Source organism: Panthera pardus, unplaced genomic scaffold (genome assembly GCF_024362965.1).
Source record: "Panthera pardus isolate Hobbes unplaced genomic scaffold, ASM2436296v1 HiC_scaffold_11, whole genome shotgun sequence".
Classification (NCBI taxonomy): Eukaryota; Metazoa; Chordata; class Mammalia; order Carnivora; family Felidae; genus Panthera; species Panthera pardus.
Genome location: NW_026526666.1, coordinates 30828808 through 30856031, shown reverse-complemented (window position 1 = coordinate 30856031; position 27224 = coordinate 30828808). Strand labels below are relative to the sequence as shown.

General features: G+C 39.1%; 2 protein-coding genes and 1 pseudogene across 5 annotated transcripts in view; 2 read left to right on the top strand and 1 right to left on the bottom strand.

Annotated features, from left to right (window-relative positions):
• Window positions 1-220: 220 nt before the first annotated feature.
• On the bottom strand, window positions 221-945 carry LOC109246254 (40S ribosomal protein S2-like; annotated as a pseudogene).
• Window positions 946-8514: 7569 nt separating this feature from the next.
• On the top strand, window positions 8515-8921 carry LOC109246253 (thioredoxin-like). The gene has a single exon (XM_053892756.1). The coding sequence runs from the start codon at window positions 8546-8548 to the stop codon at window positions 8861-8863; it is 318 nt and encodes a 105-aa protein (XP_053748731.1). The 5' UTR covers window positions 8515-8545; the 3' UTR covers window positions 8864-8921.
• A 2214-nt stretch (window positions 8922-11135) lies between these two features.
• The window catches only part of ZNF326 (zinc finger protein 326), a 34887-nt gene continuing 18798 nt past the window's right edge, over window positions 11136-27224 (top strand). The window contains exons 1-5 of one of the 4 annotated variants that reach the window (XM_053892745.1): window positions 11136-11278; window positions 13800-13844; window positions 22262-22297; window positions 22393-22504; window positions 24910-25051. In XM_053892745.1, coding sequence (XP_053748720.1) covers window positions 11263-11278; window positions 13800-13844; window positions 22262-22297; window positions 22393-22504; window positions 24910-25051 — 351 coding nt within the window. In that variant the 5' untranslated portion in view covers window positions 11136-11262. Of the gene's footprint in view, window positions 11279-13799; window positions 13845-22261; window positions 22352-22392; window positions 22505-24645; window positions 25052-27224 lie in introns of those variants that run through there. The other 3 variants (XM_019414105.2, XM_053892747.1, XM_053892749.1) reach the window with 3 other exon arrangements.

The following is a 27224-nucleotide window of genomic DNA, read 5'->3' as shown; positions in this document are numbered from 1 at the left end:
TAATAGGAAGGCCACTGATTGATCAAATGCACTACTTGTTTCCCCTTAAGGACTACATATTGGTCAGAGTACTACTCCATATACTTTTTCTTTCTTTCTTTCTTTCTTTCTTTCTTTCTTTCTTTCTTTCTTCTTTCTTTTTTTCTTTCTTTCTCTTTCTCTTCCTTCCTTTCTCTCTTTCCCTTTCTTTCTTTTTCTTTCTTTCTTAACAGCCTTTAATTCACTTCATTTTTCTTGTATAAAACCATGTGGTGGCCAGAGCTGGAGCCTGGGTCCTCTCCATGAAACTCTGGTGTGGGCCTTTATTGATAGTCAGTGAATCCTGATAGGGAGACTTGGTGAACACGGTGTCTTTCTGGAGGTCAGTGGTGAGTTAGCTGTAGGTCTTGGAAATGGCATCAAAAGGGGCCTTGGCAAAGTTGCCCAGTGCAGCCAAAGTGTAGCAGTCATCAGTACTGGCCGTCATCAGTAGTTTCTTGGGCACAGGGGCTGACACAATGCTAGTGCCTCTGGGCGCAGGGATAAGGCACATCGGCACAGAGCCACAGCAGCCAGCCAGCTTGCATGGGACACTGTGGGGCTTGCTGAGTGTTTCCCCCAGTAGCCTTGCTACATGGAAATGATGGAAAGCTTGGCCATGATGATGACTCCATGGATGGTAGAGGCTACCTCCTTGGAGCACTTAACACCCAGACCAACATCTCTATTGTAAACTCTGTTGGCAACAAATGCCTTGAACCTGATCCCCTGGCCAGCATGGATCTGCTTTTGCACAGGCATAATCTTCAAAACCTTATCCTTGAGGGATGCCCCGAGGAAAAAGTCAATGATCTCTGTTTCCTTGATGGGCAAGGAGAGGGACAGAACTCTTCCAGGGATTTGATCTTCATGTCCTTGATCAGGTGACCCCATCTTGGTGACCAGATTCTACTCTCTGTCTTTGGCCTGGCCTTGACCAAGGTGACAGATGCAGCTGCCCAAGCCTCTGTGGAAGCCACTGCAGCCAGGGCCCCAGGGCCCTCCTGGACCCTGGACACAGCACGGGCAACATCTGCCATTGGGTGTTTTCTCAGAGAAGAAACTACTTTCCTTTCTTTGAGCCAGATCTTAGCTGGCTCACTCTGCGTCAGGACTGAGTATGAAACCGTACTTTGCCTTATGAAAGGCAAAGTAAGCTTCTTTTTCAAGACAGGAGCATGAGCCTATGTGCACTTAACCTCCTTGCTAAGACTCCACTGGAATAAAAGTAAACAAACATGGGGAAAAAAGTGTGTGAGGGGAAAGGGTGGAAGCCACTGGAGTGGAGATTTCAAAAAATGTCTGAAAGATAAAAAGTGAAAGGGAAGGATTAATGGTTGAATTAAGGAGAAAGTGCCACAGGCTAGAATATACAAGATAAAATGACAATTAGAAATTTGAGAAAAAGCAAATTCTGAACAACAGAGTCACAGACCACGCATGAAGCAAACTACATTCGGGCATGAATATAAGCGGTGAAAAGAGTGCAGAGAAAAGGCAATCAATTTGACCTTGATGCTAGAAATAGCCTCATTTGAGAGACCCAGGGGTTATAACACTGGGTTCATGGAAAATGTAATCCTAGCATATTGATATTGAATAATGTCTATATCAATAATAAAGTATATGTGGCATATTGACTTGTTTCCATTATTTTGTATTTTAATAAACTTTATTTTTAACAAGTTTTTGATTTATAGAAAAATGTAAATACAGTAGACAGATCAACTATTATTAACATCTTATGCAAATATTAACCGTTTGCTATAATGAATGGATGAATATTGATACATTGTCATTAACTAAAGTTCATACTTTATCAGATTTCTTTAGTTTTTCCCTAATGTCTTCTATTTCCATTACATTTAGTCATTCTGTCTCGTTTGGCTCCTCTTGGCTGTAATAGTTTCTCATACTTTCCTTGTTTTTGAAGACCTTGATAGCTTTGAGGAGTACAGGTCTAGAATGTCCATCATTTGACATTTGTCTAATGTTTTTCTTATGATTAGATTGGGGTTATGGGTTTTTCAGGGAAGACCACAAAGGTCAAGTGCCATTTTGTCACATCAAACCAAGAGCACATGCTATCAACATGACATATCGAATTAACACTCTTGTTGAACTTGATAACCTGGCTGAGGTTGCGTTGGCCAGGTTTTCTCTAATGTAAAGTTACCTGCTCTCTCACTCACACTGTACTCTTTGGAAAAAAGTATATAGTCTTTTTAACTTCTAAAGTAAACCTATAGGCAAAGTAGAAAAGACTTTTTATGGTTGCGGCGAAGAATGTAAACAGTAAGAATTCTGTTGGTGGTACAGGGCTGCTGATGAAAATGAAAGGGAGAGGAGAAGTAGAACAATGGGAAGGGGCCAATGCCTTCATTTTATAGAAGAAGAAATGCACAGATGCTCTATTAAAAAGAAATAGCAATTTGAGTCCTTATTTGGAAACATAAGTGATTAGTTCTAATAGAGGAAATAAAAAACCATCATTGCCATTAAATATTAGGAAGAGAAGGGTAGTATGAGATACATGCTCATTTTCATACTGTGGAATCAATTGATATTGACTGAAGTTGGTAATCTAAGAAGAGAGATACAGAGTGCAGTGAAAGGAAACACCAAATGATCTCACCCCAGATTGTAGCAGGATTCTTACACAGTCATGACACTGAGGCTTTTTAATTTCCAGGAAGCAACTTTATTCCTGCCGGTACTGCTCAGTTGGGTTTGTGCTTGAAGAATTGAGCACTGAACGTCACATGGCATAGTTTTTTAAATCTATTTTCTATTTCTTTGTCTCCCATATTTGGTAACACACACAAACATGTAGTTTGATTAAGCAGTCTCAGTTTACAAGGTCATGAGGGATGGTATCATGTAGGTGCATAGCCAGGTTACCTTGAAGTTTTCTCTCCCTTTTTTTCTCTCTCCTTAGGGAGGGGAACCTACTACAAGATGAAACCAGAGTTTTCATCTCTAGAGGGGAACAGAGTTAAACAAGGAGAAGAGGAAATACTGTTGCTTTTCACCGGAAGTCCTTTTATAGTATTTCATTTATTACCATTTGCACAAATCTTTTGCTTTAAAAACAAAGATGATGTGAAGGGTGGTGCCAGGACTCATATTAGACCACTTAATATGACCTCTTTTGTGTAGAACCTACCTTCAGTGATCCAATCCAACCACCCATTCACACAAACCACACTACCATGCAACGTTTTGTTGAGGCAGAAACTTACTTCTGAGAAAGTAAAGGGGGTAATCTTAGGTCTTTGATTGGTGGGAAAGACATTTAAGAAAGAACTCCTTTTGTTTCCCTTGAAATAAGGATTAGGGAGATTTTATTTTTATTTATTTATTTATTTAGGATTAGGAAGATTTTAGTTGCAAAGGGGAAATTGGCTTCAAGATGCATCAACTCTCTGGTTCAAAAGTATTGGCAGTCAGTGGAAATCCTCTGTGTGTTTCCTGTGTTTAGCATTTATACAGCATGTTTCAGTTTAAAAGCCCTTTACTGTCATTAGTTAATTACCTCCCAAGGGCTGCAGGGTAGTTACAGGGAATACTGGAACCAAGCCAGCTTTTAGAGCTGTAAGATGTACAAGTGTCTATACTAGCCCCAATTCAGAGTGTAGTTGTTACACCATTTCCCACACATGGATCGATTGGTTAATGTGTGGTTATTCAATCTCTAAAGTTCCTTTTTTAGACTTGACATTTTCTCAATAAGTACAAGTTACTGAAACAGAAGAGAACTTATTCCAATACCTTGTCTTGCAAGTGTCTCGAAAATCAGCACTGGTAACAGTTTTAGGTTTATCATTAAATAAGAATCTCCAAAGTGAAGCCTAAATACTGGCATTTATTAAAAGTGCCTGAATGATTCTAGAGTAGAGCCAGACTTGAGAGCCACTGACTTAAATGACCAATAGAGAGAGGCTCCTTCCTCTGTTCCCAACAATATCTACAAAGAGAATGAAATACAACATTTGGCTAAGGAGAACTAATTGTTAATACATGTTACATTTTGTTTTGTATCAAATATATATATATATATATATTACATATCAAATATATATATTATATATATATTGTGTATATATATACATATTATATATGTATTACATTATAAAAGTGCGAAAGAAATTTGGAGAATATAGAAGACTAAGTATGGATGCCTGTGAGTACATAAAAAGTCATCACGAAAAAGAATCACAGTTCATGTTTTACAATTTTTCTTTCCATCTTATCTTTATGCTTTGTCTTTTAAAAAAAATATTGGTATTGCTATTATCAGATTTCACATACAATTTTGTATCCTGTTTTTCAAATTTACCACTACAGTGTTTTCCATTGTTCCATGCTTTAAAAGATCATCTCTAAAAACAAAATCTACTGAAATGAGGCAAACAGGGAAATTTATATCCACAATTGAACCAAAATAGAAATTCAGGTACTTTTAGAGCACAGGCCCATAGGAATATTTTCTGCTCCGTGTCCTTTCACAACATCTTAGACCAGCAGGAACTAGATAGACACGTGCTCCATTTCTGTAGCCAAACCTTGACTATATTTGGTGTGTGGTGCCCTCTACTGGGTCTCCTAGGACTGTGCCCTTTTTCTGTTTGTAAACTCTATGTGTTGGGTTGACTCTCAAGATGGGGGTTAGATTGTATGTGTGCGTGTTTGAATTTTGTATGTTTGTATTTTTATTTACATTTGTTTCCCTAATGTAGAATTGAAGCTATTTAGATACAGAAGCTGACTATGGGTCTGTTTCCTTCTTATTCATTCAACAGACACTTTAGAGTCTACCTTGTGCCAGGCATGGTTCTAGCAGGCTGGAGACACAAAGATGAGATCTCCACCTTCAAGTGGCTCATTGTCTAGTGGCAGAGACCCTACTATCCAAGGCCTGGATAGTCCCACAGGAGAACTTGACTCCTTGTAGATCCTTGTCCTCCCCTCTCTAGGAAAACCATCCTCTTCAATGAAGCGTGCAGCTTTGGGAGAGACACATGTGGCAGAGCCAGGAAGAAAGGGGACACCTTTCCAGCAGGGCAGATCTACCAAATCAATTCTGGCAATCAGTGGGGTTGACAGATGTCGCAGACAGCTTGCTCTCAATTTACTTAGAAGATTAAAATTTATGATGGACTAAACACATTAAGAAGATGAAATGAGAGGCGATAATTCAGAGGTTTAACTGAGACCCTAATAGGGAATAAACCTCATTTTCTAGAAATGTATACTTTATATAATTTATACCTAAGGAAAGCACTTCTGTGTTTGGAATTTCACCTTGCTTTTTGGGGAAGGGAATGCACATGAAACTAATTGAGTTTTTCTAATCTGAGAAAGGCCTAAAGCACAGGATGAGGTGGGGAATCTCCAAAGCATTCATGATCACTTCTTTTCCTACATAACTCTCTTTGACTGCATTAGTACAATTATGCAAGATTGGGAGATTGGCAAAATCTCTCTCCTTTTTTTTTTTTTTTTAACGTTTATTTATTTTTGAGACAGAGAGATAGAGGATGAATGGGGGAGGGTCAGAGAGAGAGGGAGACACAGAATCTGAAACAGGCTCCAGGCTCTGAGCTGTCAGCACAGAGCCCGATGTGGGGCTTGAACTCACGGACAGTGAGATCATGACCTGCGCCGAAGTCGGATGCTTAATTGACTGAGCCACCCAGGCGCCCCTCTCCTTTTTTTTTAATGTTTATTTTTGACAGAGAGAGAGAGACAGAGCATGAGTGGGGGAGGGGCAGAGAGACAGGGAGACACAGAATTCAAAGCAGGCTCCAGGCTTTGAGCTGTCAGCACAGAGCCTGATGCGGGGCTTGAGCTCACAGACCGCGAGATCATGACCTGAGCCGAAGTTGGATGCTCAACCGACTGAGCTACCCAGGCGCACCTCTCCTTTTTTTTTTTTTTTCTTTTTCTTCCTTTTTTTTTTAACCTGAGAACTTTGGTGATGATATTGAATCTCCAAGGTTGGCTCCAAACAGCAATAGACCATGATTATATAATATTTGTCATGTATATGGAACCAGTAATTTCTCATTGTGCAGTCTTGGACAAGTAACCTAACTTTCTCTTTAATTTACCTCATGCGGAAAGGATATAACCTATCTTATTGTGAGGATACAAGTAAGGCATATAAAGAGTCCATCAAAATCCTTGGCAGGCAAGAGCTGCTCAGTAGAGCACAGTAGGCACTTCAGAATGATAGAGATGCACATATGGGCTCTGGAGCCAGGCTGCTTGGGTTTGAAACTTGGCTCTATTCTTTTCTTTTCTTTTTTTTTTTTTTTTTAACAGTGTGTCCTTGGGCAAGCAACTTTACCTTTATGGGTCTCAGTTTCCTTAGCAGTAAAGTAGGGGCAATAGTACTACCTACATTATAGGATTCTTTTTTTTTTTAATTTAAAAAAATGTTTATTTATTTTCGAGAGAGAGAGAGAGAGAGAGAGAGGGAGAGAGAGAGAACATGTGCGTGCACGCAAGTGGGGAGGAGCAGAGAGAGCGGGAGACACAGAATCTGAAGCAGGCTCCAGGCTCCAAGGTGTCAGCGTAGAGTCTGATGTAGGGCTCAAATCCACGAGCCTCAAGATCATGACCTGAGCCAAAGTCGGATGCTCAACCAACTGAGCCACCCAGGTGCCCCTACATCATAGGACTCTTAAGCAGATAAAAGGAGTTAATACATGTAAAGTTCTTTGGAACATTTATTAATATATAGGGCTTAATAAAAGCTAATTATTATTTTAATTGCTATTTCTTTTAGCTTTTAGAGACACCTGTGTCTTTTTCAAGTTGTAAATTAAAATTGGAGAGAGACATCTTCTCATATGTATAAAATACATCCATTCAGTGCTGTTAACACTAGCTGTTTTCAGCCGATTTCTATTGCTGTGGTTCTGTAACCAGCTCTCCTTGGATAAGTCCTCAGAACCCTCAGTAGGAATTACTTTGCTTATGTTAAGTTTGGCTGCTCTGCCTTAAGACTGTCATTTTTAGTACTTGACCTCCCTCTCTAAGTATTTATGAATTCCCTAAAGAACATGGAGAAGAAGAATTATTTGGAGCCAATTGGGAAGGCATTGTAAAATCAGAACTCCCCTTTGTAAACCTACTGTCACTTATTCTCCAAAATAATTGTCGGATGCTGTGGTTTTGTGCAGAGGAAGCTCTGGGCACTCACTTTCAGTCAGATGCAGTCTTTTCTTCAGTGGTGATTTTGCTTCTCCTCCTTAACATACAGCGCCACTGTGCTACCTATAGGCCATATAAAAGGGGTACATAGAAGGGTCTCCATTCCCAAAGAGTATGAACAAAGAACTAGACAAGGAATACAACTAAAAAACTTACTACAACAAGAATCCAACTGTGCTAACCACTATTAAGGTGACACAGAGGGAAGGGGATTCTGACTAAGAGCTTAGGGAGAGGTTTAAAAAGAGGCGACATGAATATTGAACCTTGAAGAATGGCAGAGGAGGAAAGGAAAGACAATAGAAGCAGAGAGAACAGGGTGAGCAAAAGCTTGTGAAAATACACAGCTTGTTTGGGGAACAGCAGATGGTCCTGTGTTGTTGGAGCAGAAGGTATGTATGTGGAGGGTCAGGAGATGAGGAACAGAGGTCCCTGGGTCCTCAGGGAGCCCACGCACCTCGCTCTTCTCAGGTTCTGGGGAGGGCAATGGTAGGGCTTCTTTGACGGCTCCCTCAGGATCAGGTCTTAGATGTAGCTCCCCATTTCCTCCTTCTCCCTGCAGACTTCTCTTGGCATCAGCACATCATCCTTTTAACCTCTGCACTTAATAAAACATATTCTCTTCTGTTTTCCAGTAGGCTTAGCTGTTCTGGCATTTACTAACCTGCCACCTACTGCAAAATAAATGGAGAATGAAATAGTCTAAGACGTTGTACAAAACCTTGGCCCCTCAGGGTAAAAATCTAAGCCTAAACAAGTGGGAACAGGCCCAGTTGCCTGGCCAGTTTCTGGGGGACTGGAAAGAGATGACAGTGAAGGAAGAAAACCATGTTTGGCACATAGTTGGTGCTCAATCAATATTTGTTTGGTAAAGGAATTAAGGGATGGCTTGAGGGACTCTCAGGTATTGCAAGGCCTCTCAGGTATTGTGGGGTATCTAGGTATGGCCACCTGCTTCTGCCTTGGGAAAGAGGAAGGAAGGGGAGAAGATATCTATGTATTCTGGCTCTCCAGGCATTTGTGCTGAGGCCAGTTTTCTTCTTGAGTTAGGAGTTCCATGATTGGTAATTTTCTCTTTTCGGAGAGAAAGAAGGGTGTGTGTGTGTGTGTGTGTGTGTGTGTGTGTGTGTGGTTCCCAATACTTATTTCCTTACACTCATGCCTGAATACCACGGGTTACAAACCATTCCTTTGTCATGATACCAAGAAAAATAAAAAGTTAAAAATGTCAAGAGAGAGCTCTGTCCAGCATTTAGGATCCAGTTACATGGTCCTTACAGCCGCTTGTCAGACCCCAACCGCCAAAATGGTGAAGCAGATTGAGAGCAAGTATGCTTTTCAGGAAGCCTTGAACAGTGCAGGGGAAAAACTTGTAGTAGTTGACTTTTCAGCCATGTGGTGTGGGCCTTGCAAAACGATTAAGCCTTTCTTTCATTCCTTCTCTGACAAGTATTCCAACATGGCGTTCCTTGAAGCAGATGTGGATGACTGTTGGGATGTTGCTTCAGAGCGTGAAGTCAAATGCATGCCAACCTTCCAGTTTTTTAAAAAAGGACAAAAGGTGGGTGAACTTTCTGGGGCTAGTAAGGAAAAACTTGAAGCTACCATTAATGAATTAATCTAATTATGTTTTCTGAAAACATAACCAGCCATTGGCTGTTGAAAACTTGTAAATTTTTTTATTTACCAAAAGGAAAGATCAAGTATGAAGACTGTATACCCAATTGCCATCTGATTATATAAAATGGCAATAAAATATTAAGTCTACCCTTAAAAAAAAAAAAAGTCAAGAGAGTTCAGTTTTACTTAGCAAATATATGTGCTCAGCACTTAGGATACAAAGAAGACTTGATTCTAATCTCAAAGGGCTTCGAATGTGGGTAGACATAAAGCCAAACAGAGTATTTACTGCAGGGGAGATAGTGCTGTAACAGGTTAGCTCAGGGCCTTGCTACTCCAAGTATGGTTTCAGCAGCAGCAGCAGCAGCAGCAGCAGCAGCAGCAGCAGCAGCATCTTCTGGAAACCTGTGAGGAATGCAGACTCTGGCTCCAACCCAGTCTGACTGAGTGTGCATGTGAGTTTTAATGAGATTGCTAGGTGAATCCTATACACGTTAATATTTGAGAAGTACTGGCCTAGGGTGCAGGGATGGGATATGGGTGTGTTTCTTAGAGGAAGTAAATCCTGAGCTATGTTTTGAGAATGGGTAGGGTTAACTGGGTGGTATCACAAGCAGAGACAAAAGCATAAGTAAAAGTTTAGTGGCATGAAGAAGCATAGGGATGATTTGGGAAGCGGCTTAAAATTGATCCACAAAAGGGAGAGAGTGTAGGAGAGAGGAGGAGGGAGAAATGTAGGAAGATGGCAGGTCAGGCAGTGGCCAGATCCGGACGCACGTGCTCTAGGTTACGTAGCTTTGCCTTGATCTAATCCATGATAGAGACGCATGATGAGATGTTTGGATTAGTGTTTAGAACACCGCAGCCCTGAGAAGCCTGAGAAATCAAGGCCAAAGGGCAGAGAAATTATTTAGGAAGATACAGCAACAGTTTGGGAGAGAGAGAATGAGAGTAGTTAGGTACTGCAGGTAGTGCGGTGGGAATGGAGAGAAGGGAACAAGTTTAAGAAACTTTAAGAGGTAATAAGCAGATGAAAGACTTCAGTATGAACTGGCGTGAGACAATGGGAGAGAGCTGTGCCTTGACTAGATGAATCGGGCAGGCTTCCGGCTAGGATTAGTGGGTGGTTGCTCACGACACCACTAACAGAGATGAAAGAATAAAGGAGGATGAGCAGGTTTGAGGAGGGAAATTATGAGTTCAGTTTTCAACATGTTCAGCTCAGGTGACTAGGAAACATGTATAGGATGGGGGAAAAAAAGAAAACAAGGGTGGAGAATGGGTGAATCAATCAGGGTGGAGAAGGAAAGTGATGAGGAAGAAACAATGCCCTGTCCAGGTTTGGGGCTATGGTAATATACATAGTATATCTGTGAGTTTTTCCCCCAGCCCTATTTCCACAAGCTGCCTTCTTGGAACTGGTTCCAGAAACTGGTTGGATCTCAAAGAAGAGCAAATGGTTTTGATTCATGGTTTCCTATCCTGCAATCAACTCGTTGTTGACACTATTTCCTCTACTAAAAGAAAAAAAAAAATAAACCTGGAGTTCAAGCTGCTCCAGGGTCAGAATGAATAGTTGTCTTTTTCCATATTGACCTGTGGGGTGAATAATTTTGGCCACTTCCCCAACACTACTTCCAAAGTAGTGATAATACAACGCCAAGGTGTGTGGATATTTGTGGTCATTCGTCAGGTTCTGGAGGACTTCTGCCACAAATCATCCCTGGTTTTGAACTTTTACAGCACTTTCATTTTGGACCTTAAAATTCAGAAATTGGTAATAGCTTGTTTTGGATCATTTCCATAATTATTTCCTATTTTGCAATCTGTTCTCTGCTCACAGAGTAAAAATCGTCTGGGACTTCAGCGTCTCCACAGCAAAAAGTCCAAAAACACGTTAACATTTTCGGTACAGTCATCCCCAGCCAATAAAAAGCAAAAGGTCGGCACGTGGTTTATTAGTTTGGGCAGGAGGGAGGTATTCCAACTAGATCCTTTCGCTCTTGCCAGGATCAAACATGGCGGGCCGCAGCCAGAATTTCCCGAACACCCAGTTCGCTTTCCCGTGACCCTAGTCAGTCTTCGACGCTCCTCTTTCTACCTTCCTTCCTCCTCAGCCGCTCCCAGAGGGTCAGCACTCCGGAGCGCGACAGCGGGCCTCCTTCCCGCCCCCACTCGAGGGCCCGCCCACCAGCCCACGCCAGCCAATCGCAGGCCGCGCTGCGGCGGCTGGCAGCGCCGGCCGGCCCCGCCCCTCAGCCTCGCTGTGGCCTGCGGCTCCCGGGCCGGTAGCGCCGCTGTCGGTCGCGAGGACGGGTGGTGTGGAACCGCGGGTCGCGGGCGCTCGCCGCCTGCCACAGCTCAGCCCAGCGTCGCCGAGGCTGTGAGCCCCGAGCCTCCGCCATGGACTTCGAAGACGGTAAGCGGCGCCTCTGGCTGGTCGCCACGGAGGGCGGGAGGCGGGGTGGCCGCCCCGGGGGTCTGTTTACGGTCTCAAGATGGCCGTGTGGGCTTTGTTCTGCGGGCCCGGAGGCCGCCCGCCCGCCGCGGGCCCAGTGCCCGGAATCGGCCTGTGTGGGAACCCGCGCGCCTTGTCGCGCCCGCCCGGCGCCCGCTGCCGCCGGGGACCTGGGAGTTCCGTGCCGGCCTCGGTGAGGGGAAGGGCGCGCCCAGAGCGCCACGGCCTCCGGTCTCGGGCCCCGGACTCGCGCTCCGGACTCGCCCCGGCCCCGGTGCGTGGAAATTGCCCCGACGCCTCCCAACTCCCCGGTCTCGGGCAGAGGGGCGGGTGGGGCCTCCCCGGCCTCGCTTCGCGTTCGCCTCACAGGGCGGCGACCCAGCTCGTCCGTGTAGTAAATCCCCAACCAGGTTGCTTCTTAACAGATACAATTTCCAGAGGCTTGTTCACGGTGATGTTTCTCGTCTTAGTTTGAAGACGAGTTTAAAGGGCGTCTGTAAGTGACAAGTATAGGTAGATCTCTGTGCCGAATGGAAACCTGAGCTATATTACTGGTTAGCAAACTGGGCTGTTTATCCACCAAAATTACCTGGTCGTTAATCCCTAATTTCAAATAGCTGCGTGAACCTAAGCATTTTTTCCTCTGGATTGTGTATGGATGGGACTTAAGTTAGAATTCTGGCACGGCATCACATGCCCTTCAAATTCAGCTCTGTGCCCAGCCGCCTGCGTTGGACTTAACGTTTAAAGAAACCGTATTCCAGCAATACCTTTCAGCTGTCTCTCACGCTAGTTCTTTAAACCATTTTCACAGGCTCCCAGAGTAAAATTAATTTGGTTTTCACCTTGTCTTCAAATCTTGCCCAACTTTTTTATAGGAATTGGTGTCAAGATAAAATGAGTCGGTTAACGACAGCGTTAGGGAGACGTGGAAAAGGGTTTCAGTGATTAAAGTGGTCTTAATCCTGAGTAACCAGACGTGTCTAATTAAAACCGGCTCGCTAACTAGTTGTAAGCCCCTCACCCAACCGAAACAATTACATTAAACATTGAATGTACTGTGATCTCAGCATGAGTCTGACTAGACGATCTTTTGATCTTTGATTTGATTTCATGCCAGAAAGAATTGAAGCTGCCAAATCTAAGTATATGAAAGGGGGCTGAAAGAACCCATGTTTAAAAAAGTTTATTTGTTTATTTTGAGAGAGAGAGAGAGAAAATCCCAAGCTGTCGGTGCAGCGCCAGATGTGGGGCTTGATCTCACGAAGCCTGACATCGTGACCTGAGCCGAAATCAAGAGTAGGGCTCTTAACCAGCTAAGCCCCCCAGGCGCCCCTGGGATAACCCTTTGGTGGAGCCTTTTCAATTAGTTTGAAATAGGAAGTCCAGCTGTTAAGAGTAGCACACTCCGGTGTTTTTGTTTGTTTTGGTTGGACTTTGACTCATTTGGATACAGATACCTTAAAACTATGTTTATTTGAAGTAGCGAAGCTGGGAATGAAAGTTAAAAATATATTGCTATGTTTTCATACCAAAGTTTGATGATAGTACCAACACTCAGGGTACAGCAGAAGCTACCCAGGTGGGGGGAGGGAACAATGGGAGTGGTTCCCCCCCCCGCCCCCCCCCAAGGGAATCCATTTTCTGTAGAGAGTTGAAAAACAATAAAACTTAGTTTGCTTACTTTTTATTGTCACCATGTGCCTACAACTCCAGCGTTAGTAATAAAATTATAAACAGTGTCAGTGAGTAAACACTCCTCCTCTCTCTTGCTTCCTTTTCTCCTTTACTGCTATATTTGGGAGTGGAATTTGACTAACAATACATCTGAATCTAATCCTATGCAGCGTAGCTGGATTCTGTTGCATTCAAGGGATCACTGTATCAGCTTTCTTTCTTTTAGTATTTATTAGTAAAATTAATTAAAGGACTTAACAATTGCCAAATCCGTTTTAACGGAAATTGCCAATATGGTTTTTGGTGATGTCACATCCTGGAGAGATACAGTGAAGGCAAACATATATGTTTGTGTATATGCATTCTCAAATAAGATCTTGAAAACTTTAGAGAGCGAGTAGGTAAAAGAAATATATTTAACTTTGAAACAATTACATATTACATACAATCAATTCTCACATGGCCCTTTTTGCAATATTTGATACATAATTTAATCTATCTGCCTTCCTTTTGTTTCCCTGTATAAATCAGTACTGGATTCCCTTTTTTGGCAATTATTGTATATCAGGTGTTAAAGCGAATTTTTACATTTTAGTAATTTGGATGATTTGCCTCTTGGGGAGATAATGAAGAGAGATACATGTTTTTCCATATTAAATGTTTGTAATTATTTACACTCCATTTTTGTAGATAATAGAGTTAATGACATTTTAAGAAATTGTGTTTGATTTGAATAGATGAGTATGTAATTTCAGACTTTCGCTAATATTGCACTAATTTCTTTCTGTTAAATGTGTCTTCATAGATTATACACACTCTGCTTGCAGAAATACTTATCAGGGCTTTAATGGTGAGTATCCTCTTTTGTTTGCTCTTAAATAATGTTAAAGGAATGCATTTCAGTTTTTCTCTACATGCACATAAAGTAACAATGTAAAAAGCCAGTTCTACCTTGTTTCAGTCATTGTTTTGTCTCTTAATGTATCACTGCTCAGTGTTAATGTGTCACACTATGTATAGTTTTTGAATTAAGGAATTTGGGAATCAGAAAAAGTCAGGGCTATTCCGTATAGTTTGACTCTTTTGTTAGAATTATGATTCCTTTACTTTATTCCAAAAGGCCTTGACTACATTCTGAGTGATGAGTTACAAGAAACTGGTCGAGTTCTTTTTGCTGACTGAGAAGCTTTGGTATTGAATAATGTAGATTAAGTGGATTATTGTCTTGGTTTTATATCGCTTCTATTGTAATACATTTTGACCTTGTTTTTGAGGTCATTTGCTTTAGTGTCTAAATGTGTTTGTATATAAAGAGCTGTCTAGAGGAGCACATGAAGAAGCCTGATTGTTTATTTTATTTTTTTAAATATTTTTTTAATGTTTACTTTTTGAGAGAGGGAGACAGAGCATGAGCAGGGGAGGGGCAGAGAGAGAGGGAGACACAGAATATGAAGCAGGCTCCAGGCTCCGAGCTGTCAGCACAGAGCCCATTGTGGGACTCAAACCCATGAACTGTGATATCTTGACCTGAGCTGAAGTTGGACACCCAACCGACTGAGCCACCCAGGAGTCCCTAAGCCTGATTGTTCATTGACTTAAGCATGACGTTAGAGTTGTGACTACAGAGCTAGATAAAATCATAAGAGGTAGGCAGAGTACAGTTGAATGTTATTTTGATAGTTATTAAAGTTCTGCCAGACAGGATGATAACACAAAAAAGAACGTGGAAGAATTCAGTGAGGTAAAAAAGGACCCCCATAGAGTGGAAGTACACATACTGATTGCCAGAGAAAAGGAAAATTCAGCTGTGTACAGAATATAATATATTCACAAAATAAAACTGAAGCAGGTGTACTAAATAAAACCATGTGCCCTTTTATGAGAATAATTGCTGTCCAATTAATTTCTGTGTATCATCTTTAAGAATTTAGAGAAACTTTGTATTTGATGTGGGCTATGTGTAGGAAGTAGTATATATTGAGTGCTGAAGAATACCTTTTTTTTTTTTTTAAGTTTATTTATTTTGAGAGAGAGAGCATGAGCAGGAGAAGGGCAGAGAGAGAGGGAGAGACAGAATCCCAAGCAGGCTCTGAATTGTCAGCCCAGAGCTGGATGCAGGGCTTGATCTCACAAACTGAGATTGTGACCTGAGCTGAAATCAAGAGTTGGATGCTTCACTGACTGAGCTATCCACATGCCTCTGGTTGTTGTTGTTGCTGTTGTTGTTGTTTTCTTAATGTATTTTTGAGTAATCACTACACCCAACCTGGGGCTCAAACTTACAACCCCAAGATCAAGAGTTGCATGCTCTACTAACTGATCCAGCTAGTTGCCCTTGAAGAACACAGTTTTGAACAGGAGAATGTCATAATAAAACTACCAGAGGAACTTTAATTTGTATCCACATTTAGGTAGATTGAAAACTGGAAACTTAGAGGAGTGCCTGGCTGGCTCAGTTGGAAGAGTATGTGACTCTTGCTCTTGGGGTTGTAAGTTCAAGCCCCATGCTGGATGTAGAGATTTCTTAAAAATAAAATCTTAAAAAAGGAAAAGAAAAGAAAAAACTGGAAAATAAGCTAAAAAGCCATTTAATAAATTTAGGTGTTAGGATTTAAAGATCCTGAACTTGGGAGAAGACTAGTAATTTTGAAAATAGTAAGATGTTTCTAGAGAAAATTAACAGAACCTCCAGGCTGACTGACTAGTAATGAGTAGAAAATTGAGAAGGATGAATAAAAACGAGTCCAAGATTTTAAACTGGAGTGAGTAGGACTAATACGTTCACCAAAGAGAGACATTTGGAATGATAAAAGGCTTCAATTTCTAGTAGTGTTTACCAGAGATTTGGATTCAATGTCTAAATGTAGGACTTTGACATGTAGAGTCATACCAGGCCGGAAGTTTATTTTCTTAATGTATAGTGATGCAAAAAGAACTTTAGCAATTTCTATCACAGTGGTGACTTTTTGCTTAAGAGATGCACTTTATTTTTTATTGAAGTATAATTGACATACAACATTACATTAATTTCAGGGGTACAGCATGATGATTCACTGTAGGAAATGATTTCACTGGGAAAATGATTACTGCAATAATTCTAGTTACCATCCATCACCATATATAATTAATTTTTTTTCTTATAATGAGAACTTTTAAGATTTAATCTCTTAACAGTTAAGTCATCATGCTATACATTATATCCTGTGACTTATTTTTTCTCCTCATGACTTATTTTTTTATAACTGGACTTTTGTACCTTTTGATTCCCTTTGCCCACCTGCACTCTCCCCTCTAGAAACCACTAACCTGTTCTCTGTATCTATGAGCTTGGCTTTTTTGTTTTGTTTTGTTTTGTTTAGATTCCACATAACAGTATTTGTCTTGCTTTGTAACTTATTTCACTTAGCATAATGCCCTCAGGGTCCATCCATGTTGTTGCAAATGGCAAGATTTCATTCCTTTTTATGGCTGAGTCCTGTTCCTCGTATATGTGAACCCCATCTTTTTTATCCATTCATCCTTTAGTGGACACTTAAGTTGTTTTCATACCTCTCCTATTATAAATAAAGCTGCAGCGAACATGGGGTGCATATATCCTTTTGGATTAATGTTTTACCAATGTTGTGAATTTTATTTTTTCTCTTAATTTTAGTTCCAACAGTGGTTTTCATCTGAGGGTGATTGTTAGATTCCCCTGGGGAGCTTTTCCAAAGTGTGTTTGTTTAGGTCATACTCTAGTCCTCTTGAATCTTAGTTTTAAATAAGGGATCCCTGGTTGTGCATGTGATGAAAAAGTGCTGTGAATGATTTTGGAATGCATTGCTGGTTAAAGATCATTATTTGACAACACTTTGAGGTCTAGGTTATCTACACTTCATACATGAGGAACTTAATTTCAGAGATGTAATTTGACTTTATTCATTTAACAAATATTTCTTGAGTGACTGCTGTGTATTAGATACTATTCTAGGAACTGGCAATATAGCAATGAGCAAAATGGAAAATATTCTTGCCCTTGTAGGGAGTACAATCTAGTGGGATGAATTGGAGAATAAGCAAGATAAAGAAGTAACACATATTGTATATTAGATGGTAACAATTGCTTAGAAGAAAAAGGCCACAGAGGATGTTGGCAGTGGTGGTGGTGGTGTGTGTGTGTGTTGGGGAAGGACTTGCTAAGGTGACCTTTGAGCACAGATTTGAGAAGGTGCGGATGCAAGCCATGGCTATCTAAAGGGAGAATGCTGTAGGCTTTAGCAAATACGAAGCCAAATGAAGCCAACAATACAATTCATTGTTAGCATTGTCTTTTCCAGCGACTGAAATGAAGTAGAAGGTACTGGAAAATATGTCAAGTTCCAAATTTCCTCCACACCGTTTCCTGGAAGGAAGTTGTATTTTCAATGATTCCATGTTTCCTTCCTGCCTCACAATAACTCTTTTTATATAAACAGCAGAGAAAAAAAGGAGAGCATTCCAGATAGAGGAAAGCAGGAATAAAGGTACAGCTGAGTACATTGTGCTTCAGAGAGACTTAAGAAGAATGTTTTGACTAGAGCTGATGATTTTTGCTGAGCAGTCTTAAGACAGAGTTAGAGTGGTGAGGTGTAGCCAAAGGCATTGAAAATCAAAGATAACTTGTTTATATCTAAGAGACAATAGAAAATGAAGACCTGAAAGAGTGGAGGGATTGAGCAGTGCGGATACAGAGAAAGAGCATTCCAGGCAGAGGGAGCAGCAGGTGCAAAAATGGGTGTGTGCATACTGTGTTCTAGGAACAGCTGAGGGTCTAGTATACCTAGAGTAGAGCGATAACGGGAGGAATGGTAGATGATGAAGTTAAGAAGTGATAGGTAAATCATACAGGGCAGTATTTGTCAGATATAGCAGTTGACTTCTTTTTTAATGTTTATTTATTTATTTTGAGAGCAAGCGAGTGAGCGAGCATGAGCTGGGAAAGGGGCAGAGAAAGAGGGAGAGAATCCCAAGCAGGCTCCACGCTGTCAGCACAGAGCCTGATGTGGGGCTCAATCCCACAAACCGTGAGATCATGACCTGAGCCAAAATCAAGAGTCGGACACTGAACCAAGTGAGCCACCCAGGTGCCCTACAAGTGTTGACATTTTGGACTAGATAATTCTTTGTGGGGGGATGTCTTGTGCATTGTAGACTGTTCAGCAGCATCTTTGGCCTCTGTGCACTAGATGTGAGCAGCACCTGCCATTTGGTTGTGAAAACCAAAAGTGCTTTCAGAGATTGTCAAATGTCCTCTGGAAGGCAAAATTGTCCTTGGTTCAAAGCCACTGGTATAGGGCCTTACGGATTATTTAAGGGTTTGGCTTTTACTTCAGGCAAAATGGGAAGCCATTGGAAGTTACTGAGCATTGAACTTTATTTAAGTTTATTTATTTAAGTAATCTCCACAGCCAGTGTGGGGCTTGAACTCATGACCCCGAGATCAAAAGTTGGCATGCTCTTCCAACTGAGCCAGCCAAGTACCCTGAACATGATTTAAATTCACATTTTAACAGATTTATTCTGGCTGTTTTCTTCAGAATAAACAGAAAGGAAGCAAAAGTGAAAGCAGAAAACTAGTTAGGAGGCTGTTGTAGTAATGTAGATTTGAGATGCTGGTGGCCTGTATCAAAATGCTAGTAGTATGGAGGTGGTGAACAGAGGTCCTATTTCAAGAGTTGGTGTGACACAGCTTGTTAATTATTTTGATAAGTCGGTTGTTTTTTCCTGTTACTCCTCAGCTCCTTCCTTATGATTTAATTGTAACTGAGTTTTAACATTTGTTGAACTTATAGAGTGATCAAAGCAATAGAATAGATTTGATTTAAAACATGAGGTCGGTTTTTGAGTGAATTACTTTCATTTTATAATAATAATAAAGATATGCTATATTCTTCTAGTTTTATTCATTTATTTAAAAAATATTTTGATGTTTATTTTTGAGAGAGAGAGAGAGAGACAGAGTGTGAGCGGGGGAGGTGCAGAGAGAGAGGGAGACATAGAATCTGAAGCAGACTCCAGGCTTTGAGCCGGCAGCACAGAGCCTGACGCGGGGCTCGAATTCATGGACCGCGAGATCATGACCTGAGCTGAAGTCGGAGGCTTAACCGACTGAACCACCCAGGCGCCCTGTTCCAGTTTTATTTTTAAAGTGATTTCTAAGTTCATTTGGTAACCTGGAAGAATGTTGTTTATATAGAAGCAGTCATCTTATAGAATCTATATCCCTATAATCATACTGATTATATACAGTATAAAGACTTTTCCTTTTTTCCTTTTTAATTAACTGAATAGTACTATACTATGAATAATAAGCCAAAATCATTGCTATGTAGTTTTCTTAATTTTTGTGTACTCTACAGTGCCTGGCATAAGGTGGGTGTTCAATAGTAGTAATTTATGACTCCATAGTGAAATAAAAACACAGAATAAAAAACTAAAAGATTTAGTATCTGAAGGCAGCCTCTGCGAGCTCAAAATTGAAACTCGCAGAAATAACAATATGAAACTTTTTGCTTTGTTTATCTAACTGAACTTAGCTCTAAGATTATTTTTTAATATGAGGCTTAGAGGAAGGCTTTTTATTTTGAAATTTTTATTTTAATTTCAAAATTGTCCTCTGAGATAATATAAGAATAAATTACCAACTCTAAAGACAGATAATTGACATCGGGCTCTGTGCTGAGTGTGGAGCCCACTTAACATTCTCCCCCCACCCCAATACCCTTCTCCCCCACTTGTGCTCTCTCTCTCTCTCTCAAAAAAAAAAAAAAAAAGATAAATGACTATTTTATTAATCTAGAATTGTGTTGTCTAATATGGTAGCCATTAGCTGCATGTGACTGCACACTTGAATGTGGACAGTTGGAATTTAGATGAGCTATAAATGTGAATAATGCGCCCCATTTGAAGTCTTAGTATAAAAAATGTATTAATAAACTTTTTGTGTTCTGTTATGCTTATTGGTACTTACAAGTTTTATGTAATTCTAAATTTCACTGAAAAGCTCAAGTTTTATCATTGGCAGCAAATGCTGTTAGTTGTTTTCCTTTAAGTGACAGTTTTACTTTGTTCATTTTTGAGAAAATGCCAAATGCTCAGTCTGTCTGTCTAGTAAAAATAGTATTCTTTGTAAAAGTGGCTAATTTCATTTCACAACCAAGCACTTGCACAATGGCTTTTCCTGGCAAAAACCGTGATACTTTGGTATGCAGCAAAATTGCTTTTTGTGCTACAGACACTACCAGAAAGAAATTGTACTCAAAAGTCATGGTTTAATAAAATTGATAATTCTTAACTGTTTCATCAAGGACATTTTTAAGTAGAGATGGCCCTTTTTATTATTTTTTTACTGCAAGTGTGCAGTATTAAGGACTACAATGACTGCTAATATCCTTTGGTGCCATTGCCTTGATTTGTGGTGTGGGACCTGCACTTTTACCCACCAGTGCTTTTGCGTCTTCAGTGCAAATGTCAGCACTGTGAAAAAGGCAAATAATGTTGCAGTGTTATTTATGAAAATAGTTTGATCTTGTGGATCCCTGAAAAGGTCCTAGCAACTCGCAGTGGTGAAGAGACTATTCTTTGAGAACAATGGTTCTGGGGTATATACAAAATTAGTAGAAATCAGACCCTGCCCACAAGATGAGTGTACATTTAGGATGAGGCCACAAATAGCAGAACATAAGGCAGAGTATCCTAAGCTCCATATAAGAGCTATAGACTTTTAGGTATTTAGAAGAAAGAGATGATAATCAACTGAGATGGTATCATTAAATTTGATCTTAAAAGGGTTAGTATTTGAAATGGACTTTTAAAAGATGAGAAGATTTAAAAAAAAATTGTTTTTTATTATATTTATTTATTTTTGAGAGACAGAGTGAGACAGAGCACAAGCGGGGGAGGGGCAGAGAGAGAAGGAGACACAGAATCTGAAGCAGGTCCCAGGCTCAGAGCAAGTGTTCAGCACAGAGCTCGACAATGGGCTCGAACCCACAAACCGTGAGATCATAACATGAGCCGAAGTCGGTCACTTAACTGACTGAGCCACCCAGGCACCCTTAAAAGTGAGAATATTTTAAGAAGCAGATATTTGGGGTGTTAGCTGAGAGTGTTTCACATAGAAGCAACAGCATAAAGCTAGAAGGGTGGATACATATTGGACTTTGAGAAAATAATGTCATCTCTTTGGACTGTAGTTCCCTAATCTATAAAGCAAGAAGATTGAATTTTATCATTTAGGTTGCTTCCAGCTTTAAGGTCGCAAGATTCTGAGTGATATTTTTGTGAAGTTGTTGCTGTTGTCATTATTATTAGGACCAGAAATATTTAAGTGGTTGTAATTAAAATTTAGTGTTTTAAAAAATATAAATTAAGGTATTTGCTCTTTGTATATTGTTGTATTTATTAGTGTATAAAATTTGAGGAGGGTGACAATAAAGGATTTTAAAGGACTTTATAGGACACATTCTAAATGATTTAAAAATATCATTTTTATAATCATAGTAAATTTATTTTATTACCTCTTTCGTTGTATTTTTTACATCAGAGGTTGGGATATAGATGGAATTGCAGTGTAATAAGACATACTTAATACCCTTAATGTATTAGAATTTGTTTTGTGTGTGTTTTGTATTGCTAGAGTTCACATTCATTCCCTATTCAGAGTATTTGAGGATTTAAATATTTGTTGAGTTGTTATTTATAGGTGTAATACCACAGGTTGGTCCCCTACTCCATGATTTTTACTTTTTAAAAATGTCTATTTTGGTTAGTATATGAACAAATTTAAATTAGGCTAATTGAAAATGTGGCTGCTTCTGAGTTTTTAGATCTTTTGAGAGCAGCTAGATGCAAAAAAGTATACTTACAACAAAGTTTTTCTTCTTGACATTAATAAATGATTTTTTTTGAGAGTAGGAATTATTATTATATACTATGTAATAAGCTAATATAGAACCTTAAAGTAGCACCCTAGTCAAATAGATGTTGATTAAATTAAAAATAATTCTAATATAGAACTTTCTTAGTTGACAATGTTTTTTTGAAAAATAGGTTTTATTAGCAAATCTGATTATTCAGTAGATTATCATTTGTGAGGTTTTTTCCTTCCACGTCTACTGTGAGTTTAGCTTAAATGTTAATGATGACTTATTATCTCACATCATTGATACGAATATCTTGTGTTTTATGCAAAGATTCCTGAAGAGGGTGGTATATCTTACTGACCTTTTGTTACTGACTCTGTTTTAGGAATGGATCGTGATTATGGCCCCGGATCTTATGGAGGTCTGACATTCAAGGATATTTATCTAAAAATTCTTCTTTTGAGTGCCAGTAAAGGTGAGCATCATTTAATTTTTTTCTTTTTAAACTCTTTATAGGGATGGACCGTGACTATGGCCATGGATCCTATGGGGGTCAAAGATCCATGGACTCCTACCTAAACCAGTCATATGGCATGGACAATCACAGTGGTGGTGGTGGGGGTAGCAGGTAAATTGCTTAATCACTTGGCCAAATGATTAGATGACTATAAGATTCTGGATATTTTAATTTAAGTATTCCTTAGGCATGTTATGATGCTTGAATTTCACTATTTGGTATTGAATAATCACTTTAAATGTTTAGAGGTGTTAATTAATGGTTATAAAAATTACCTCAGGATTACTGGCAGACATTATTTTAGGAAAACTTCAAGTAGCTATTTTCATTTCACTATAATAGAGTAAGCTTTTCTGTCTTTAGTAGTGAACTTTTTTTTTTTTTTTTTACTTCCTTTTAACTCCTCATCAGTCAGAATGTTCTGAACAAATGATATAAAAATGTTATTGGAAATATTATCTGTGAACCTTTTTCTTTATGATTTTTAAAAGTGTCTTTTCTGATGTGGGGTGTTCTGTAAAGCAGCAAAGCAGTCTTTGACTGGAATGGGTTTAACTGAACCAGTCTAGCAACATTCAGTTTTCTGAGAAACATTTAAGGTAGTTATTCTTTTAATTTTAATTTTAGAGTAAGTTGTAGGAGCAAATTGTAATAATAAAATGTTCTTTAAGTCCATATCGAGGTTATTTATTGGCAGATACTACTTAGACCAAAAACACTTGTGCTCTAAGCTAGGAGCATTGTATTAAAGCCATGAATACTATACCTTTGCTTATTTTAATGCACTAGAGTTTAGATTATTTTTATATTTTACTGTTGATACTGTGTAAAGCTTAACACTAGTTGAACTACTCAGGCCTTAGGGTTGACCACATTTCAGGCAAAGAGCGTATACCTTTTAAGGCACAGATATTTCTACTAAGTATAACTAGTTAGGTAACATTTGAAACTATCCTCCTTCTTCATAAAATGAAGGATCCGGATTCCTTAAGGATGGACTGAACGATGCTTTACTTTCCTTCTTTCTGCTTCAAATGTGCCACTATGGTTTAATAGTAGAGGAAAATCAAGAAAATGAACAGATAGAACAATTTTGCTTATGTGATAGATGTTTTAAAAAGAGCTGGAAAGAGGAATAATTTTTATACGGTTACCAGGATTCAGAAATAAATAGTACATTCTATTTAGTGATCTGTAAATAATTGAAGTAATGTAACACATTTAACTGTTTTAATATATCCGTTACTGCCCTATTGCATTGTAAATGTGATGTGGATAAACTATGTAGATGTTATCGTTTATCTCATGTGTAATTGTGGGCCTTTATAAAACTATGTTGTAAGCTATGAAGCAACTTTTGTAATCCATGCTTTGGATTTGTGAGAAGTAAGATGATTTGTTTCTTCTGTTGACTCTATTAAAACCTTGAGGAGACGGTGTGCTCCCTTTTTTAGAGTAGTTTTATGTGATAATTTCCTACCAGGAAATAATTTTTTAAATAATTGAAGATATAAAATGTACTCTTTTTCATCTGCCTTGAAAATTCATATGCAGAGGATATATGTTCGTGGTCTTTTACTTTTATGTTCTATTTTATGTGCTTATTCTTCTAGATTTGTTAGATTTGCTAGTCTACAAGTAGAAAGTGACTGAGGATTGATTATTGACCTTATCCAAAGTTGGGCAGGATATCAAATTTTGTAAGCAGAGATAATTCTCCAAATTTTGACTGCTACAGACATAAGCAGTTTTGTTACATAGATTATTAGGGGTGCAAAAAGGATCTCTTCTGTGTCACAAATAGCCTATATTGGTATAGTCTTCAATTTATGTCCCTATTGAAAGCCAAAATATTGTAAATATTTGGTATTTTCCAGTACTAGGGATGGATTCAAAGAAAGTTTGAGTAGTTTGTGAACTTTAGCAAATGACTTTTTCCAAGACTAGGGCTGGGCTTAAATACTGACAGACAAATCTTTTTAATAAAATAGAAAAGCTGCCACAAAGCAGATTTTTAAGCTAAGGTTTACTTAACTCAATTCATATTTAAAAACTGACTCAGATAGCTTTCTATCTGGTCTCATGTTGAACTGCCCAGCCCTAATCAGGGTGTGAATAAAAGTAGAACTGTGCAAACCAGTATGGTATAAATGAATTTTAGTTGATAAATGTCATCTGATAATTTGTCTTTTGAATTGTCTAACATTAGTAAGCTTACTTTTGTTTTTTCCCTCACTGTGCAACTTTTCCAGGTTTGGACCTTATGAGTCTTACGACTCCAGGTCTTCTCTGGGTGGGCGAGATCTGTACAGATCTGGCTATGGTTTTAATGAACCCGAACAAAGCCGCTTCGGAGGTAGTTATGGTGGTCGATTTGAGAGCTCCTACCGGAATAGCCTTGACTCTTTCGGAGGTAGAAACCAGGGCGGGTCTAGCTGGGAAGCACCTTACTCCCGTTCAAAATTGAGGCCTGGGTTTATGGAGGACAGAGGAAGAGAGAATTACTCTTCCTACAGCAGTTTTTCTTCACCCCATATGAAGCCTGCACCTGTAGGCTCTCGGGGGAGAGGAACGCCTGCTTATCCTGAAAGTACGTTTGGAAGCAGAAACTATGATGCTTTTGGAGGACCATCAACAGGCAGAGGCCGAGGCCGAGGAGTAAGTACAACAGAATCTTTTCAGATTCTTTTCACTAGTCACTCTTTTAAACCCTTTCAAGACCACGGTTTTCAACTAGAATAAACACTGTTCATCCCAGTGTATTTTGAAGAAAAGCTGAATCATAAGCATAATTTTTAGGTTGCCTGTAAAAGTTTTTCCAGCACTTCAGAAAACAAGTGGCAGTGTGAGATGATTGTTCATAGTTTTGCCAAATCTCCCTTTATTAAAAAGGTGAGGATATTAGGTTTTGGTCTAAAAGGGGTTAAAAGGAGTTGCATTTTTCCTTGTAAAACACTAGCAGTTTTGCTGGTGGGACAGTTCTTGGATTATTGTAAAAGGTAACCAACCCTTTGGAGTTTTTGAGTAGGTTAAAGGTGCAATGTATGATAAAATGTTTATACTTTGCTGCTAACTCTAGCACATAGAATTTCTTCAGAGCTCCATATTTCACATATAACACAAGGGACTAAAAGTCGGTAATAATAGATGAGGGTAGCTTAGCTATGTTTACATGGTGAAGAAGTTGATATGTCTAATAGGTTGTAGAATGATTTGTGGTCAATATAATTACTAACTTACTCTCTTGCAATATGTCCTGTTGCTGGGTGTTTCGTTTTCCCTTGTGTCACTAGTTTTTACTATTGAGAAATAAGCTCCTACTTGTACAGACATGTCTCTGGCTCCTTCCTAGGAAGTAATCTTTTGTAAATTATTGCTTACATGAGTAAATATACCAGTCTTCAAGTGTTTTATTTCAGGACATAGTATAAAGAGAATGACTTATGTTCTTAGGTAACTTGACTGACATGAAATTTTACTAGTAAGTGTATGTAGATTGTGGAGTTATATAGTTTGGTCATATGAAAGATTCTGTATTTTTGCCTTAATGTAAGAAATGGTTTACTTAAGTCAGTTACTCTTAATATTCTCTTTGCAGAGGAAAGTACTTCTGATAAAAAATGTAGTAGGGCACATGTTTTTGTCTCTTCATTGGCTTTTGGTACATCAGTGTAGTGTGTCCTTTTTGTGTAGAAATTTTGCATTGATAACAGTTACCCTTTACTGATGTAAAATGCATTGCACCTTTAATGGATAATTAATGAAGATATTTCTAATGTGACTCTATAAGTTACCTGGAAACACTAAACTATTCAAGTTTACTAGGTTAGATAGGGATTCCTAAGCATATATATAAATGTAAGCAACTGATACGTTGCTCTTCCACCATAATTAATGACTATAGGTTAATTGAAAATTGTTGGGGTTAGTAGGCTTTGGGTTTTGAAATTGAAAATCGATTCCAGTTTGAAAATTTGGAAAACACTTAACACTTTTCATGCTGTATTATTACTTTAGGCAAATGATTTTTTTCTTAATGAGACTTCAAATATCAATTTTGTTTTCACAATAGAAAAACAGGTATTCCTGTACTTTGTGTTCACCATTCTAGTCTGAATGGACTTTTCTTTCTTTCCTCCTGTTAATGAAGTAGATGAACCAACAGGACTTTTCTTTTTTAATCTTCACTTGTACAATTCCCATTGGATCCTTCTCTTCAGATTACTCCTCAGTCTTTATCTTCTAAAAGTAAGGTTAGCAGAATAAATTTCTATGGACATGTAGCCTCTTGGTGTAGTGGATTTTGTTAATGATAAGAGAAGAGAAAGGGACACAAGAGTCGTTTGGTTGCATGACTCTTCGTCTGTAAACTTTTGCTTCTTGGGCTTCTGGGTCAGAATATGTTTCTCTAGGTAAGAATGTGAATGGAACGTCAGATGTAATTCTTTATCTGAAGTGTGTCCTGGAAGTTGATGCATGGTTATGCTTTAACTCTCCTATCTCATACTAATGTTCCATCTCGCCTTCTCATTCCCTTTTTCAACAGGGAGAAATCCTAAATGATTTCTGGATCTTTTTTACTTCAAACTTCATATATGGTCTTCTTTATGCATCTTAGTTTTAAGCCAGGTTTTAGTGAAATAAAGATGTCTTTTTAGGTCTTTTCATGGGAAAACATCAATTAGGAACTCTGAAGAGGAGTTGTCAGAGAGTTGTACAAGTGGTAATATTCTGACAGGCACATTTGCTGTTTATGATCTCAATTTTGAATTGTAAAAATTAAAAAAATAGGTAGGAAATATCCATATTTGTTTTACTGGAAATAAAAATG

Excerpts from the sequence above, each read along its gene's own strand:
- LOC109246253 (XM_053892756.1), top strand. The coding sequence starts at position 8,546 with ATGGTGAAGCAGATTGAGAGCAAGTATGCTTTTCAGGAAGCCTTGAAC.